Source organism: Pseudophryne corroboree, chromosome 2, assembly GCF_028390025.1.
Source record: "Pseudophryne corroboree isolate aPseCor3 chromosome 2, aPseCor3.hap2, whole genome shotgun sequence".
Classification (NCBI taxonomy): Eukaryota; Metazoa; Chordata; class Amphibia; order Anura; family Myobatrachidae; genus Pseudophryne; species Pseudophryne corroboree.
Genome location: NC_086445.1, coordinates 355,066,022 through 355,085,530, shown reverse-complemented (window position 1 = coordinate 355,085,530; position 19,509 = coordinate 355,066,022). Strand labels below are relative to the sequence as shown.

At 42.9% G+C, this 19,509-nt stretch overlaps 1 protein-coding gene and 1 pseudogene across 2 annotated transcripts in view; one reads left to right on the top strand and one right to left on the bottom strand.

Annotated features, from left to right (window-relative positions):
• CUL4A (cullin 4A) overlaps positions 1–19,509 on the top strand; it is a 242,315-nt gene that overhangs the window by 91,800 nt on the left and 131,006 nt on the right. For both annotated transcript variants that reach the window (XM_063953120.1, XM_063953119.1), the window contains exons 12-13: positions 752–944; positions 2,856–2,960. In XM_063953120.1, the coding sequence (XP_063809190.1) occupies positions 752–944; positions 2,856–2,960 (298 nt within the window). The remainder of the gene's footprint in view (positions 1–751; positions 945–2,855; positions 2,961–19,509) is intronic.
• On the bottom strand, positions 5,741–5,861 carry LOC135054397 (5S ribosomal RNA; annotated as a pseudogene).

The following is a 19,509-nucleotide window of genomic DNA, read 5'->3' as shown; positions in this document are numbered from 1 at the left end:
CTGTGTGTCTTCGGTAGAAACAGCCCTGTTATGAGATGAACTGCGGCTAATTGGATACCCCCCTAAATGAGATCTGGAAATCTTTCTGTAAAATCCATATACTCTTAACTTTTTTAGATTTCCTTAAATGCTTTTGCTATGGAATAGTGGTCAGGGGGCTTTGCCATTGACATCAGACTTCCTTGGTTTACTATGCGAATAACTGTCATGCTTCACAACAATGCTAATCTTTTAAAATAAGTCCTGAAATGTAGTGTAACAGGGATTTGTGAAGTCTGGAGAGTGAAGAGTTTTGACGTTTTATATTCTTATTTGCATAATGGATTAAACGTTCCTGACTGATTCTAACAGTACAATACATTCTTTGGGCGGTATTCAATTCTTTTCACCCTGTTCCACACCCGTTCTGTTTCTGCTGACGGGCATGGTATAGGGTGCCCACCCCTTTGTGCAGCTAAAGCTGATTACTATGGAAGCGATATGCACAATAACGGGGATCACTTTAGAAAGGAGATAGGGCGTGATATATCATTTGAATACTGCCCTTTAAGTACAGTAGAAAATAATACAAGTGAAGGGTCTGGGTGATACTGATTTGAATCAGAATGTTGTAATACAATGATCCTTTTTAAAGGAGCACACAATGCAGGGATCTCCTGTTTGTATTTTTTTTTTAGAGTTTTATGCTTTAATTTGTATTGTTCTCACAGAACCCCCTATTAGTATCTGTTTGTCTCACTTTCTTTTACAGAGCTTTGGGAGCTCCATAGTGGTGAATCCAGAAAAGGACAAAGATATGGTGCAGGAGTTGCTAGATTTCAAGGATAAAGTTGATCATATAATCTGTGTTTGCTTCCAAAAGAATGAGAAGTTTGTCAACACGATGAAGGAATCATTTGAAACCTTCATCAACAAGAGAACAAATAAGCCAGCAGAACTTATAGGTATCCAAGTTCATTTCTTGTATATGGTCTAGTACAAGGGATGTAATATGCATAATACTATGGAACCTATACGTACATATGTTTCTTTTTGGTATAATGGTAGTTGTGTATCTGGATTTGAAGGTTAACGGCCTATCTATTTGTGTCTGTATGGTCTCCCTGTGTTTTCTGTGGGTTTCATTTAAGTGCGCTGATTTTCTATCAAATTCTATAAAACATATTGGTAGGTTAACTGGATTCGGGCAAAATTAACGCTATTGTGTGTGTGTGTGTGTATGTGTGTGTTCTTATGTTAGGGAATTTAGCCTGGTTGTTTCAATAGCCTATAGCTGATATGAATGACAAATATCTGTACGACACTTTTGGAAATTGGTTGCTGTATATAAATAGTGACATAGTAACATAGTGAATGAGGTTTGAAAAATGACAAACTGTCCATCGACTTTAACCTGTATTATAATTCTCACACTACTCTGTATATAACTTGTGACCCAGATTAAGTTATGTTAATAGGTCTAAATAAAAGCTATAGTTCATGCTTTTTCTACCATTCTCCTATCCTTGGATATTTCGTTCAGCTAGGAATTTATCGAATCCATTTTTAAACATATTAACTGAGTCCGCCATTACTACCTTCTCTGGCAGAGAATTCCAAAATTTACTGCCCGTACTGTGAAGGACCATTTTCTATGTTCGATTTGAAACTTTCTCTCCTGTAACCTCAGAGAGTGCCCACGTGTCCTGTGTAGAGTCTCTTTCGATAATCAAATCGCCTGATAGATCCTTGTATTGTCCCTTTATATACTTGTAAATATTAATAATGTCTCCTCTTAAACGCCTGTTTTTGAATGTAAACATTTCTAACCTAGTAAGCCTTTCCTCATAGTCCAGTGCCTCTAACACCTTGATCAGTTTGGTGGCTCGCCTCTTAACCCTTTCAAGTTCCAAGATATCTTTTTTTATAGTGCGGTGCCCAAAACTGTACACAATATTCAATAATAATATAATTGGTACCTTATCGTACAATTTATAGATATACAAGCGTTATATACTATTGCTAAATCTATTCCTATGCTGTGGATTTTTTGCTGTCAATCAAATTTTTAGATCCGGGGTTCTCATGTTTCATTTATCTTAAACTAGGGAAAAGGGAAGAAAATACCATCAAGCTTTATCCTCCATTACATTGTAAATGTCAATTATAGTGTTTCCGCTAACATTAAGGCACGGCAGGGTGCTGTGGTGTAGTGTGGGAGGGCATCTGTGTGCGTGCCCGATAAGGCTGGCCGAAGAGGTGACTGCGGCATGTTGGCCTTACTCTTAGGGGCATGCCCAGTACCGACATGCTGGGCTGCGCCTAAGCCTTCCCCTTACTGAATAGATGCCGTGCGCATGCGCACTACATCCATTCACCTGGCAGGGGTCGGCAACCGCAGCTTTTCCCACCCGTGAGGCACTGCGGGTGGGGGCTACATAGGGCAGGCTGTTTTAGCAGGGTGCTGCTAAAAGGACAGGGCACATTTGCCGTTTTTAAATCTGTTAGAGGGTGGCGGCCTGCTCAAACAGCCTAGCGTGAGCAGTACATTAACCCAGGAAAACTACATTGTATGATGCTGCATGAAATTTTGTAATTTTGGATAGGGATTTTGTATCCTGCATCTGTCATCAGATTGGTGTGATCATGTTATCGCCTGATTCTGTGCTGGCATACACATGCAGAGGACCAATAAGACCTGGGTGCCCAACTAATATATTTTTACAATGTAATATAGTTTAATGACCACTTGAGGGGTACAGACTTTCACTTGATGGTGAATTTTATTCTAAAATTACATTTAATTTGCTTTGCATCATATTTAACAATGTGTTTTTATATGTTTGGTTTATTTTTTCATTTATTTTTCTTTGCAGCCAAATATGTGGATTCTAAGTTACGCTCTGGAAACAAAGAAGCCACCGATGAAGAGCTGGAGAGATTCCTTGATAAAATTATGATAATTTTTAGATTCATCCATGGTACGTGGATTTTGTAATAGAATAAGAGTGCAAGTTCTAAATAGCAGTCCTTAATTTTCTGGAGTAGTTCTGTTAGATAACCTAAACCACATTCATTCCTCTCTTGTCCTACCTGGGGAACACTGGTAGACAATGGGTTAAGTGGAAAGCGGAGGAGTAGGCACCAAATAGTTAACTGTTGAGGCCGAAACACCATCCAACACCACCCCTCTCCAACTGCAACTCAGTTTTTTATTTAGTGCCTGCAGGAGAGACAAGAAAATGTTAGGAGGCTTTTATTTATTTACTGGAACTGGGCTGGGACTGTTACTGCTACACACGGGCTGGTACTGGAACCTGGCAGGGACCGGTACACCCCGGGCTGGGACCAGTATTGCTGGAACTGGTCTGGGACCGGTATTGCAGTTAGAAGAACTGGACTGGAACTGGTATTACAGGTACTGAAACCAATCAGAGTGACTAGAAGTACAGGATACCACAGGTAATGCGGGTAACAAGAACCTGGAGTCTGACCACCTGTAGTCAGGAACCTAGGGATGTGGCAGGTTGTGCAACGTTATTAAGGCATCAACTGGTGCACCGATTACCCCTTATTTACCTTGGTGGATAAAGTCAGTTGGGCAAAAGTCAGACTTCCATTAGTGGATCAGCTCACCAAGGACCGGGACCTCCGACAGGACAATGCAGTGGAGAGTACCCGCATGCCACTGCCTGAACCCTGGCACCTTAAAGTGGATGGGTTACATCAGCAGAAGACCACACCACGCTCTACTCCTGTCCGCTATGAATAGTAAACTGAGACTACAATGAGTACAGGCTTATCAGAACTATACAGTAGGAAAAATGCATGGTCAGGTCAATCTAAATTTCTGCTACAACATGCAGATGGTAGTGTCCAAATTTAACGGATCCATTCTGTCTTGTGTCAGTGGTTCAGGATGGTAGCAGCAGTGTAATGCTAATGCTATAGGGAATGTTTGTTTTCTCATACGTCCTAGAGGATGCTGGGGTCCACTTCAGTACCATGGGGTATAGACGGTTCCGCATGAGCTATGGGCACTTTAAGACTTTTCTAGAGTGTGAACTGGCTCCTCCCTCTATGCCCCTCCTCCAGACCTCAGTTTAGAAAATGTCCTTTCGGCCCAATAAATACAAAAAGGGGAAAGGTTCCCCTTTCTTTGTTGGTAGAGGAAGGGGAAAAGGAAAAAAGTCCGCAGCGTCTCCAGGATCACAGAAGCAGAAATCAACACCTGCTTCTGCCAAATTTTCAGCATGACGCTGGGGCTCCCTTGCGGGATTCCGCTCAGGTGGGGTCACGTCTGAAACTTTTCAGTCAGTTCTGGGTTCAATCTGGACCCGTGGATCTTACAAATTGTGTCCCACGGGTACAAACTGGAGATTCAAGACGTTCCCCCATGCCGATTTTTCAAATCGGCCTTACCAGCTTCACTCCCAGACAGGGAAGTAGTAGTAGCAGCAATACAAAAATTATGTCAGGATCAAGTCATTGTCCTGGTTCCCTTGTCACAACAAGGGGAAGGGTTTTATTCAAGCCTCTTTGTCGTTCCGAAGCCGGACGGCTCGGTCAGTCCGATTCTAAACCTGAAATCTCTGAATCTCTACCTGCAAAGGTTCAAGTTTAAAATGGAATCTCTGAGGGCAGTGATTTCCAGTCTGGAGGAAGGGGATTTCATGGTGTCGGTGGACATAAAGGATGCCTACTTACATGTTCACATTTATCCTCCACATCAAGCTTATCTGAGATTCACGATACAGGAGTGTCATTACCAATTTCAGACTTTGCCGTTCGGACTCTCCACGGCACCGAGGGTGTTCACCAAGGTGATGGCGGAGATGATGGTCCTCCTTCGACAGAAAGGAGTCAATATAATTCCTTACCTGGACGATCTCCTGATAAAAGCGAGGTCCAGGGAAAAGTTGGTGCAGAACATTGCACTCTCCCTGACAGTACTTCAACAACACGGTTGGATCATAAATTTTCCAAAGTCACAGTTGGAACCGACGACAAGATTGTCCTTTCTGGGGATGATACTGGACACAGAAGTACAGAGGGTATTTCTTCCAGTAGAAAAGGCTCTGGAAATCCAGAGAATTGTCAAACAAATTCTGAAACCAGTATTCGAGAAAGGGGTTTGTGGGAACCGCACCGGTCTATCAATGGTTTTTGTATAAATAGAAATCTGAATAATGTCCTCTGAGAAACTGAAATTTTTGTTTTAGAATTACTTTGGATTAAGGTAACTGTGCATATAGAAAGATACTGTATCTTTTCAGGTGCACTGAATTTTGTTACCATTCAGTGGTGCTCCCATGAGTCAAAAAAGTATCAGAGAAAAAATACCAAATAAAGAAAAATGGAAAAGAAGTAGACTCTCTTGTTTGGGAGCACTCAACCTCAGAAGGACTAAAGTGTATTAATGTCTTATACTGATAAAATCATAATTTTAATAATTTCTTAGTAAAATATGTAGAATTATCGGATTTCAATAAATATGTGATTCAAGACTATTAAGCAAAAATATTTATATAGATTAGAGTAGATAATTAGCAAAAATTGCTATAATATAATATAAGCCGGAAAATCTTTTATATAGTCAAAAGAATGTCACCTTCTAGTCTCAGTAGTGTCCGTCATAGAGAGTATATGACCATCATTCATACTGCAAGAATCCCAAGTGGAAAAATAGTTGCAGAAAATTAAATCATAGGTCATATGGATCCGAGTACCTATCTGTGACATAAATTTAGGCAGCAAAATTTATTTGCAGTACCAGGAATGTTCCAAGGTGGTCTCCCATCCAAGTACTAGTCCGGCCCTCCACTGCTTGGCTTCCAAGATCGGAAGAGATTGGGCATCTCCAGTGGGGTATGTCCGCAATTTTTTAAGCTAGCCCTTTTGTTTGTCACCTTAAACAGGAAATAGAATTGGTCGTATTTTCCACAAGAAAAGGGGACGGACACACATGTGACAATTAGGCTCAAATATACAAATTGGATATAACAATTATATGGCAAAACAATGTGAAGGCCACAGATATCCAAACAAGGTAAATCCTTCCTTATTTATGCAGTACTGTACACCAGTCAATTATGAGTGAATAATTCACTCACAGTAGTGCTGTCTAAATATGTAAAACTAGGCATACATTTATCACCAGGAATAATCCCAAGATTACTACAAAGAATCCTTTATAGTTGATGGGTTTGCATCTATATTTTTCTGACAACCAATAATCCACCATTGGTATATACGTCTGAGGTATACAGATGAAAGCAAGTGTTGCAGTAACAGGGTGTTCCAAAGTGGTCTCCCATCTAAGTACCAACCCTGCCCACCACTATATAGCAATCATGCTTGGATGCAATTAAGCACCTTTAGTGGGGTATATCCGCAATTGTATGCTTTTCACTGATTAGTAAAATCACTTTCAATTGGTGAGTTTCTAGACCAGGTGGCCCTTTAATGGTATGAACAGAGAGCTTGGATGCATTTAATGCCTTATATACAGATTTAAACAGGGAATTTCTCAATACAATTCATAATTTCTAAAAATGTACTCCACCACCTTCCGGAGTACCCAGGCACATATGTTGGTTCAGCAAAAGCAAATGGAAATTTATATTCATGAAATTTTCATGAAATATAGTACATAATAAATGGATAAATAAACCATCTGTATGTACCTATACAAGATATGCAGCTGGTTTCTTACCGCAGCATATGGTATATTATTCTTGCAGAAGAGTGTAATTGTATATTAGGTAAAAACATAACAGGTGTCCGCTTTAATAGCAGAAAAATCATCAACCATTCTGTGGTGATCAGGAAACATAGGTCTAAACCTGGCAAAATTTATAACATATAATTTTAAAATAGTATTGCCACTAAGCAGTAATATAGCTTGTGGGGATATGTAAGTTGGCAGATAATTATTTACTAATCTCCCTATGTAGGGACTGCTAAAAATGTAAGCATAACAAGTACTGTTATATGTATACCAGACACTCCAGTATTTCATACGATACCAAGCTGTGTAGGATTTTTGTGTCCCCAGGTTTTCCGGTACAGGTATTGTGAGTGTGGATAACGGGAGGGGTGCCGCTAATCCCCGCTGCTCCTGCCCACAATCGAGCTCCAGCAAGTGAGGAGAATGCCGCTACGTCCCGCCGTTTGTACCCGCAAACGGGCTCCAGAGAGTTGCGGAAAGTCCCGTGGATACCGACCACTGTTTGCCCGCAATCGAGCTCCGGCGGGTGGGGAGAGAGCCGCTAACTTCCGCGGCTTCTGTGGTTGCCTGGTGACAGGCTGAGATGATCCGGCTTACAGGTCACGTGTGCGCACCACGTGACCATATGGGTCCTGACGTACGTTTCGCTGATAGGCTTGATCACTTTAGTCCTTCTGAGGTTGAGTGCTCCCAAACAAGAGTCTACTTCTTTTCCATTTTTCTTTATTTGGAATTTTTTCTCAAATTCTGAAACCAACAAGAGTGTCGATTCATCAATGCATTCGGTTGTTGGGAAAGATGGTAGCGGCCTACAAGGTGATAAAGCTAAATATTTATCTTATATAATACCCTTTATGAGGTCTAAGAACACTGTACGCTATCTACGTATGAAGTACCGTAAGGGTACGCACGTTGCGTAACAATCGCTTAGCCGTAGTCGAGACGCTCAAGCGTCACGTTCGCTCACGGCCAAGAGATCACAGGCAGGCACGCTATTGGCTGCTGACTAACGTAATGATTCGCTATAGCGTAGCGGACGCTCGGGACCACGAGGAGATCACCAGCGGCGCTGACGCTCACAATGTTAAACCTTTGTATCTAAACCATAAACAGTGTATTGTGCAGTAAAACCTTAGTGTAATGATAGTGTAAATGCAACACCGTATAACCTTATTACCTTTAAAGCTGTTCTAGCATCACCGACGCTCTGAGAATACTTAACACTATAAGAAATACACAGATACCGTGCTCAGGGTCCAACGCCTAATATATATATATTATGAATGATATACTTGCAAAAGAATTAATACAAATACAAATCATACACTACAATATAACATAGACTACCTAACCAGATAACTACACAGGAAATACAATACAATTACTATTTAAGGGAAAATAAGAGAGAAAGAGGAGAAGAGAGAGAGAGAGAGAAATTGGCCCACAATAACAAGAAGATCAATATAGTTGCGGAGAAACACTTACGCACAAGGGGAAACGATCGCATGCGCCTCGATATCCAGCTCCCGATTATCAGCAATGAGAACCGTTGAAGAGAGTGTACTGGATATGGTCGGCCTGCCTATTTATGCCCCACACACAATACAATCCAATGGTCCCTACAATCTCATTGTTCATTGGACACAGGAATTCGGCTTCGCATTATAACAAAAGGTCATAGGTTGATTCATACAGGTGGGCTGTGACTGCTTCCAACTGTTCAGGTGGGTGGGATACTGGGTTTCCCGCCGCATGACTAAATAAGAACAAATAATAGTAAATGGACATAAACTTCTTATGTCCATAACTATTCGCACGAGCGATTAATCCGCTCCAAACCAACACCGGAATATTGCTATTTAAATACTCTTCCGATGGGTACCAAACACCACTGTATGACCCCTGTTAGACCCTTCGTACAATACAAAGAGGGATCTCTCTGTTCAGGAACATGCTATGTTAACTAAACTTTCAGAATCTATCAAAGGGACCATGATCTACAAAATACATTATATAGTGAAAATATGTAATGATTGAGTCGCACGCTACGATCACATAAACTCTACCGTAAATACGCATACCGTGCGCCTGCGGGTGCCCGCGACTGTGAGTATGCGCACGTACGGGAGAGCGTACGCATGCGCAGCACGGACCTGTGTGAGGTGCAAATATGGTAGTGTGCATAGAGATATTTTTCTGACTTTGACAGTCCACCCTTTGGCAGTCAACAATAACTGCCACCTTCTAAAACATTTCAAAAGGAGAAAAAAATATATGTCAGGGGTTAATACATTTACATGGTTGGGTAGGGGAGGAGAGGAGAAGGTAGGAAAAGGGTATGACCTAGTGAGATAGCAGAAGCATGTGTGTATGAATCCGTGCTTGGGGGTCATGTATCATCGTGCCGTACGTGTTTTAAATCAAGCTTCGAGGTATTGCGAAGTATACATTTGAATTCCTTCTTATCCCGTGGTACGGGTCTGTGGATGGGCTGTCAAACTTTACCGAGCTCTTTTCGGCTTTGGTTGTAACAAAATGGGGGAGCACATTTTAGTTGATGATACATGAATGGGGGAGATATGTGATTGCTGATATCTGTGCCTGTATTCCCTATCGACTATGTGTGTCATTACCTGAGGGTTGTAGAAATGAAGAAAAGACATAATTACGGTAAATGCGGTGGTATTCTATGTCAGGTAAATGTACATTCGTCGATTGAGGTCTTGTTTGGTGTCTGTTGAATGCAGTCTTCTTTGTGCTTTTGCCCATAAGGTGCGAGCAAAAGCTGTCAATGTCCATAGATTTACAAAAAGTGTTGGGCTAGCGTAATTTTAAAATTTCTAGGGAAACTGGGGATCCATGGCATAGTTCATCAAAAATCTGTGTATCAGGTTGTCAAAACTTCTTCTTTAATCCCTCTGTTGTCTGTATATCGGCTCATTAAATTCCTCGTCCAAGTGGGTCTTTTTACCTTGGAGGAAACGGAAAAACAGGTGAAAGAAACGGACCGTAGAAATCGCATTTTCATCACATCATTGTTTCTACATTTGGGTCATAAATCAAGTTCATTGGAATTACAGTTTCCTCACTCCTTAAACTCATTACCCTTGTACGACGATTGCACCTCATTAAAGCCTGACCGCATCTAAATATCAAACCAATCGTTATGATAACACCTAAGATACATAGGAGAAACTTCCCAACATCCATTATGACTCCTTGAGCCCAGTCTCCTAAACCAGAGAACCAATTTCGCGGGTTCAACCATGACACCCAACCAGTCAGCTCATTACCTACAGCAGCAAGAGTGAGATTGTGTCTCCTGCTAAATTCCCACTTCAGTTGGAGAATATCGTCCATCTTTTGGTCTATGACCTCAACCGGGTCCTCGGTGCTATTCGTAATATATGTGCAACATTTCACGCCGTATTGTGTTGCCAGTGTGACACAATATCCGCCTGTCACTGCTGTGAGGTAATTAAGAACCATTCTATGCTGTACCAGTTCTGTGTTATAAGCTTGAAGTTCTCTTCCAGTATACCTAAACGTGTCATCATACATTTCAGTGATATTATCTAACAAATTGGCGAGCGCAGATATGTATTTATAATTCAACACTCCTCTGGCGGTGCGAGTGATGTCTAACGCGATTAGAAACTGAATCCCGGTGGATTCATGGATCATGTCAGAGGCCGGATGCTCTGTTCTTTCTATCAGGTGTCGTTTAACTACGTGCTCGTAATGGGTGTGAGTATAAGGAGTTTGGGCAACACGGTGTATGTCTTTCATTTTGTCGTGTGATAGTCATTACTTCAGGCAGTACTTTTCCAATATAACACAATCCTTCAGAGTTTGGGGCAAGCCACTTATACGCCTTTCTCCCGCATATGAAATATGCATCATCGGGGAGAACATATGGGACGGAGTAGGACATAACCATATTACACACCTTCCATGTGAAATCTCCTAACCCTAATTCTTCCATCTGCTTAGTACACGTATCAGGTTGTACGATATGTGCACAGTATCCTGGTGATACCTCTCCAACTCTCGTAATCCTATTTCCTAAGGTATACCTATACCGGAAAGATTTTCCTCTACTGGCTATGTGGCGTATAAGCTCTGTATCTGTAGGCATTCTATCTGCTCTATGCGAAAAGGTCATGGTATGATTACTCCATGACACTTCCCAATTTCCCGGCTTTCGGGGATTGGAGATGTTAAAACATAATAGGGACCTATCCACATGGTATTGGTGGAGCTTCAAACTAGGAGGGCTGGAGATATTAAACCTCCTGTCCACCGGTCTCCCACCACTTAACTCAAGTACCTCCCCTAACGTTAAAGGAAATGGTACTAGCCCTGATTTGCTATGACCTTGAGGTACTTGAGAGCATACCCAACAATCTGTTTTATTTAACACACTACCCACTAAGGAGTGATAGTCACTCAATGGATGCCGGTCCATATGGATATTAAAACTGGATTGGCATTTCTTTATGCACCCATCCTCAATGACATTGTTACAGAGCCGACAGATACAGTTTTCTTCAGCTAACAATCCTTCACAATTCCTTCTATGGTCAATGCTATCGGATCGTTTTCTGATACTCGCCTTTACTTGTTGGTTAAGTTGTTCTTGGAAAACTACGCCTCCATCTTTATCATCAGAACCCATTCCAGAACCTCTCTCGACCTCCATGGTACTCTCGCCGGAACAGACTGCTCTGGTCAACGTCATAGTCAACAGGAAAATCCGGATCACAGTCTCTTGGGGCAAGTCCATCTTGTAGGAGGAAATGGAGAAGAATGAGAAGGGGGAAAAAATAATTTGAGGGAGAGGGGATGGGAAGTTGGTGAAAAACAATAAAAGGGAACAGGGGATCGACAACTGCTTTTGGTCTTGTGATTTTCAATGCTCAGGTGCCGCCTCAATCCTCCTGGAACAGACACTCCAGTGATACAACCTCTACCGTCTGTTCCTTATCACGGGACCTCTCTGGATCAGCAACCTTCTTACAGTGGGACGAATGAACCCAAGTCTCTCTCTCAGCAACCTTCAATGCTGTAGTGCTAGTCAATAAGACCTGGTATGGTCCTTCCCATCTGTCAATAAGGCAACCTGAGCGTAGAAAATTCCGTATCATTACATAATCCCCAGGTTCAATGTCATGACAATTACTATCTGGTAAATCAGGAATCACTAACTTCAGATTATCATTTTGATTCCTTAACTGTTTACTCATGTTAATCAAGTATTTTACAGTCACTTCATTGTTACACTTCAAATCATCCTGAGGGTTAATCATAACATGCGGTTGTCGACCAAACAAGATTTCAAAGGGAGACAGATTAAGAGGGGACCTGGGAGTGGTTCTGATGCTGTACAGTACAATGGGTAAAGCTTCTGGCCATGTCAATCCTGTCTCTGCCATCACTTTACTCAGTTTATTTTTAATAGTGCTGTTCACTCTTTCCACTTTCGCACTCGCCTGTGGACGGTATGGAGTGTGCAGCTTGCTATCAATTCCCATCAATTTACACATTCCTTGGAAGACATCACCTGTAAAATGGGTACCCCTATCACTTTCGATAATTCTAGGGATACCATATCTACATACAAATTCCTGCACAATTTTCTTAGCAGTAAACATAGCGGTATTTGTGGCCGCTGGAAATGCTTCGACCCAATTTGAGAAAACATCTATACAAACAAGTACATATTTCAAATTTCGACAAGGGGGTAATTGAATAAAGTCAATCTGTATTACCTGGAAAGGGCCGCCGGCAGGTGGGATATGAGATGGTTCTGTAGGTATTGCGTTTCCGATGTTCTTTCTCAGACAGGTAAGGCATGACATTGCCCTTTTACTCGCATGAGATGAAAATCCTGGGGCACACCAATATGCTCTTACCAACTTGCACATCCCTTCCTTGCCCAGATGAGTCAGCCCGTGAGCTGCCTCAGCTAAACATGGAAGGTATGCTCTGGGGGCCACTGGTTTACCGTGTCCATCCGTCCAGAGTCCTGAGGACTCCTGACCATATCCTTTTGCCTTCCAGACTGCCTTTTCCTGTGTGGAACACAAATTCTGCATCTCACACAACTTCTGTGTGTTGATGGTATTAAATACCATCAGTTGTGTGGTGTCTGTCTGTCTGGGGGTAGCAGCTGCTAATTTAGCAGCTTCGTCTGCTCGGCTGTTACCAAGTGATACTGGGTCTTGGCTATATGTGTGTGCTTTACATTTGATAACAGCCACTCTGTCGGGTTCCTGTATCGCTGTTAGAAGCCTTTTTATATGAGCTGCATGCGCTACCGGTGTACCAGCTGCCGTCATGAAATTTCTGAGGCGCCATAGGGCTCCGAAATCATGGACTACCCCGAATGCGTATCTAGAATCGGTGTAGATATTGGCTGATTTGCCTTTAGCCAATTCACATGCTCTGGTTAGGGCGACCAGTTCGGCAACCTGGGCTGAGTGAGGTGGGCCTAGCGGTTCCGCTTCTATGGTGCCTTGGTCATCTACGACTGCGTATCCAGTACACAAGTCTCCCGAGTCTGACTGTCTATGACAACTACCGTCCGTGTAGAACGTAAGTTCTACATCTTCCAGTGGGTTGTCGCTGATGTCAGGCCTTGCGGTAAAATTTTGGGTCAAATATTCCATACAATCATGTGTGTCTTCCTTTGTATTAAATTCTCCTTCCCCCACCACTCTCATCCTCCACCCTTTGTGCCTGTCCAGGCACACCTGGGAGATATGTTGCAGGATTTAATGCACTGCATCTCCTTATGGTGATGTTTACGGGGGCCATTAGTGCCAATTCCCATCTTGTAAACCGCGCTGATGAGACGTGTCTGGTTTGGGCAGAATTTAACAAGGCTGACACTGCATGTGGTGTATGAATTGTGAGGTTGTGACCTAGCACGACGTCTTCGCTTTTCGTTACTAGCAATGCTATCGCGGCAACGCTTCGCAAGCATGTGGGGAGGGATCGCGCTACCGTATCTAGCTGAGCGCTGTAATATGCTACCGGCCTGCTGGCATCACCGTGCTTTTGGGTTAGTACGCCTGCCGCGCAACCAGCACTTTCTGTTCCGTATAGTTCAAAGGGTTTCCCATAGTCTGGCATACCCAATGCTGGTGCCTGCGTTAGGCACTGTTTAAGTCTCTCAAATGCTGTCTCAGACTCGTCTGTATGCGAAATCCGATCAGGTTTGTTTGAGGAGACCATCTCCTGCAAGGGTAACGCTAGAATGGAAAACCCTGGGATCCAGTTACGGCAATACCCACACATTCCTAAAAATGTTCTGATCTGTTGCTGGGTTTGTGGCAGAGTCATGTCTCTAATTGCTTGAATTCTATCAGCGGTCAGGTGTCTCAGTCCTTGTGTTAGACAGTGTCCCAAATATTTTACCTTAGTTTGGCATAATTGCAACTTGTCTTTGGAAACCTTGTGTCCTGTGTCTGAAAGATGAAACAGGAGCTGTTTCGTATCCTTCAGGGATGCTTCCAATGAATCAGAACACAGTAGTAGATCATCCACGTACTGTATTAATACTGATCCACTCACTGGTTGGAAAGACTGTAAACAATCATGCAAAGCCTGAGAAAATATACTTGGACTATCTATGAATCCTTGTGGTAATCGAGTCCATGTGTATTGGACTCCTCTGTATGTAAATGCAAACAAATATTGACTGTCAGGGTGCAGAGGTACCGAAAAGAAAGCGGAGCAGAGGTCAATAACAGTGAAAAATTTCGCAGTGGGAGGGATTTGCATTAGGATGACGGCTGGATTTGGCACTACGGGGAACTGACTCTCAACTATTTTGTTAATCCCCCTTAGATCCTGCACTAGCCGATAACCCCTCCCCCCACTCTTTTTAACAGGGAAGATGGGACTATTGGCAGTGCTGGACGTTCTTACCAGAATGCCCTGTTGTAGCAAGCGCTCTATTACGGGATACACTCCTAACTCCACCTCTGGCTTCAGAGGGTACTGTGGGATTTTTGGAGCTATCCTACCATCTTTTACTTGTACAACTACCGGAGCTACGTTTGCCATTAATCCAGTGTCCTGTCCATCTTTAGTCCAAAGTGACTCTGGTATCTGAGATGTCATTTCTTCTACTTGGGAGGGAGTCCTATTTGTCATAATGGTATGTGACATTAATTTTGACGGGGAGTCTAACATGTCTCGCACTTCCTGAGCGTGATTCTCAGGTATGTCCAAGAATACACCTTCAGGAGTACAATAAATGACGCACCCCATTTTACACAGTAAGTCTCTTCCCAGGAGATTAGTCGGTGCCGATGCAGCCAGCAAAAAGGAATGCTTGGTATGTAAAGGCCCTACTGTAATCTCGGCTGGTTTGCTAACAGGGTAGTGCTGGACTACTCCCGTTACCCCTATGGCTGGAATTGTCTTACCAGTGGTTCTCATGCCCACTGTCGAATTTATCACTGATTTGGCCGCCCCTGTGTCTACAAGAAAGTTTAATGATTTACCAGCTACATTGATTGCAATTTCTGGTTCACTTCCAAGGCTTGCAATCAATTTTACTGGCTGCAGATTACAGGTATGGCCACACCCCTATTGGGTATGGTGACCTCCCTGAATCCCGCTGGCAGCAACTACTTGTGATGGAGTTAATTGGGAGCTACCAGAGGCTTGCCAGTCTCTGTTCGGGGGATATCTTTTTGTTTCCCCTGCATGTGGCTCATAACTCCGTTTCTGCGGACCCTGATCCCAATGTCGTGTGTCATGTCGTTGTCTAGGGGGTTGGTATGAGTTTCGTGAATTCTTCACTCTACAATCTCGTGCCATGTGTCCCTGTTTATGACAAGAATAACAAGTAACCACATTTGACTTACCCACAGGGTTTGGTGATATAAACAAAGGCTGCCTTGTGGTCAGGGCCTGTATACTTACTGCCATTAACTTATCACCTTGTTGTTCCCTGTGTCTGGTGATGTTCCTATCGTGATCAATAGCAGCCTCTCTCAAAGTAGCCACAGACAGACCTCGCCAACATGGTTGTGTGGTCTGTACCCTAGTCTTCAATGACTCTTTTAAACCATCCATCAGTACCGATACTGCTACTTCTCGATGGTTTATGTTTGTTTTAATGTCCTCTATGCCTGTGTATTTTGCCATTTCTGATAATGCTCTGTGAAAATACTCTGCAGCTGTTTCTGACTCCTTCTGTTTAATGGAGAATATTTTGTTCCATTTAACTACGGCTGGGAAATACTCCTTTAACTGTAAACTTATTCTTTTTACATTGTCTTTGTTGTACACTTCTGTAAGAGGTACATCCTGATCTAATCCACAGTCAGCTAAAAATTGAGCTGCGTCGACATTGGAGGGTAAACATGCTCTCAGCAATATCTGCCAGTCTTTATTGTTGGGCTCTACCGTGTTACCTAGGTCTCTGATGTATTTTTGGCTGGCAACTAAGTCTTTTCTAGGGTCAGGGAATTCCGACACTATGGTCCTTAATTCCATTCGGGAAAATGGGCTGTACATGGCAATGTTCCTAACAGGAGTGACTCCTGAAGTGTCTGTTTTCCCATTTGGAACTACTATTACCTTAACAGGATTAACTCTAACAACCTCATTCTGTGTAGATTCTACAGGCTGCGGTGAAATAGTTTCAGCATAGTGTATGGTGCCGTACTTACCCGTTGATACGACCTCACCTATCCCTCCGCTAGGGGCCTTTGTTACTAATCTCGGGGGTGGAGCTGTGCCTACTGTGGTCTCTGCTATGGTGGCTGCTAGAGAGAGCGCTGAAATTGTTGCTGATTCGTCCTCTTGATCACACTCCTGAGGAAAGTTCAAAACAGGGTACAACTTGCACGGGTTAATACTTGCATTGGTTAATTGGTTAACATTATCTTTAACATTTACACAGTTGCTAAGTGTTTGTTTGTTACACCTTAGTGCGTCATTCTCCGCAACCAATTTCTCTCCTGATATGTATGGTGGCGGTGGGGCCGTGGCTATCAGTTTTCTGATCGAGCCAGATCCCGCCGCCTGAGCCAATCCTCTCTGTATGTCACCCTCCTGTTGCCACAACTGTAAATAATCGTAATGTTTGATTCGTCTCTTGGCTGATTTAATGAGACATATCCTTCTCCTTAAATTCGTTAACACTTCTGTGCTGAAGCTACCTACTCTTGGGAATTTCTCCCCGTCATGTACCGTCATTCTCTCCCATTCATCACATAAAGCTTCTGTGTGACTTCCGTATTTCTCACACATTACGTACCTTGCCGACCCGACTGGTCGGTTCACTGAATCAACCCGAACCGAGGTTGATCGCCCCCTACCTGAACAAGTGGCCCCCATAGTTCGAAGGTGTTGCTTTATTCAGCCAACCCTTACGCAAACCAAAATGTTCAAAATAGGCTGACGGTGGCGGTTTACCGAGTACCCCACTCACTCGCCCACGCCGACCAATACGACCTGATCACACCGATATGGTGCTGGCGTACTCGACCCAGGGCCCCTGCGACCTGAACCTCTATTTACTGGAACCTGTGAGGGTGATCCGAAGAACACTTACTCTTTCCAGTAACTATTGGTTGTTGGATAGTTCCTGAGTGAGCAGCGAACCTCCCTTAAAATAAAAAAAATTACACAAATCACGTTAGAATGTACAAATAGCGTTTATGACCTTCGTACACAAATAGTACCGGTCAGGTTTACTAATGCACACAATTACGTGCGGTACAATCGTTCAGCACATAAGCAACTAATCTTATGTACGGAACGACCAGTGGAATCGAAAATTACGGCTGCGAATTCCTTCAGCCAGAGCTTGTATGGCCTATATTGGGTGTTGCACCAACCCTTTCTTGGTGTTGTGCCTGTGGACTGTATAGCGGACTTCCTTGTCTGCTGTACCAGAACCTGCTGGTCTGCTATGACCTCCTGGTCTGTTACAGTATGACCTCCTGGTCTGCTACACTCTAATGCTCAAATTGTATGTTTTAACCAGGGATGCCTCCCTAGCCACCATGTACGTCACTTACACGCATGTACCTCACGAGAACTCGACTTTTCTTGTGGTTCAACCTCAAAAATTGTAAAAACAAACACTCACTCACCACATATACACTTTTGTTTCTATTTCTATTTCTGCGCAGAAATTTCTCTTTAGACCAGATGTGTTACAAATTAGGAGAAGGATCTGTTAATTTAAATTTCGAATGTTAAAATAGATTTGCGCGATTTATCGCCTTGCGTTATTTACCGCGTTGCGCGATTTATCGCGTTGAAGAAAAAAAAATTAACACTTGTGATTTGAGTTACGTGGGCGTACCCGTACGCTCCGTTGCGTAATATACGCTGCGTGCGTCGGCCCTTGGGTTGCGTACGCAAGTCTCAGTCCTTTGTTAGAGACACGTGTACGCAAAGCAAAGATCCACCGTAACACAATTTATACGTTTATCAATGTAGATGATCCTTTATCATCTACCGCGCACCACACTGACTTCGCCTTGTCTCTCAGGCACAGCTGTGTTTGTCTATACTTTAACTATATTACCTTTTTACTCTTAAACTATGAAATAGCGGCAAATCTCTCTTAGCACGTTTATCAACTATAAAACTGGCAAACAGGAGAGTGATATATGAAAATACACGAATGAAAAGAAATGCAGATATGCGTGCGTGTGTACGCAAGACAGAAATAAACAGTTTTAAAAGGACACTATCGTTTTGTTCTTACCTCCGGTTCCCGGATTCCTTCAGCACCCTTTACTAAGAGAAGCAGACGCTTATCCAAACAGCACTACGAGGAATATGATCTCCCGCCCTTTGCTGCTGGATAATGTCTGCTGAAATTACCTAGTGCAGATATGTGAAGGACGGGCGAGCCCGCAATTGATAAAGCTAAATATTTATCTTATATAATACCCTTTATGAGGTCTAAGAACACTGTACGCTATCTACGTATGAAGTACCGTAAGGGTACGCACGTTGCGTAACAATCGCTTAGCCGTAGTCGAGACGCTCAAGCGTCACGTTCGCTCACGGCCAAGAGATCACAGGCAGGCACGCTATTGGCTGCTGACTAACGTAATGATTCGCTATAGCGTAGCGGACGCTCGGGACCACGAGGAGATCACCAGCGGCGCTGACGCTCACAATGTTAAACCTTTGTATCTAAACCATAAACAGTGTATTGTGCAGTAAAACCTTAGTGTAATGATAGAGTGTAAATGCAACACAGTATAACCTTATTACCTTTAAAGCTGTTCTAGCGTCACCGACGCTCTGAGAATACTTAACACTATAAGAAATACACAGATACCGTGCTCAGGGTCCAACGCCTAATATATATATATTATGAATGATATACTTGCAAAAGAATTAATACAAATACAAATCATACACTACAATATAACATAGACTACCTAACCAGATAACTACACAGGAAATACAATACAATTACTATTTAAGGGAAAATAAGAGAGAAAGAGGAGAAGAGAGAGAGAGAAATTGGCCCACAATAACAAGAAGATCAATATAGTTGCGGAGAAACACTTACGCACAAGGGGAAACGATCGCATGCGCCTCGATATCCAGCTCCCGATTATCAGCAATGAGAACCGTTGAAGAGAGTGTACTGGATATGGTCGGCCTGCCTATTTATGCCCCACACACAATACAATCCAATGGTCCCTACAATCTCATTGTTCATTGGACACAGGAATTCGGCTTCGCATTATAACAAAAGGTCATAGGTTGATTCATACAGGTGGGCTGTGACTGCTTCCAAC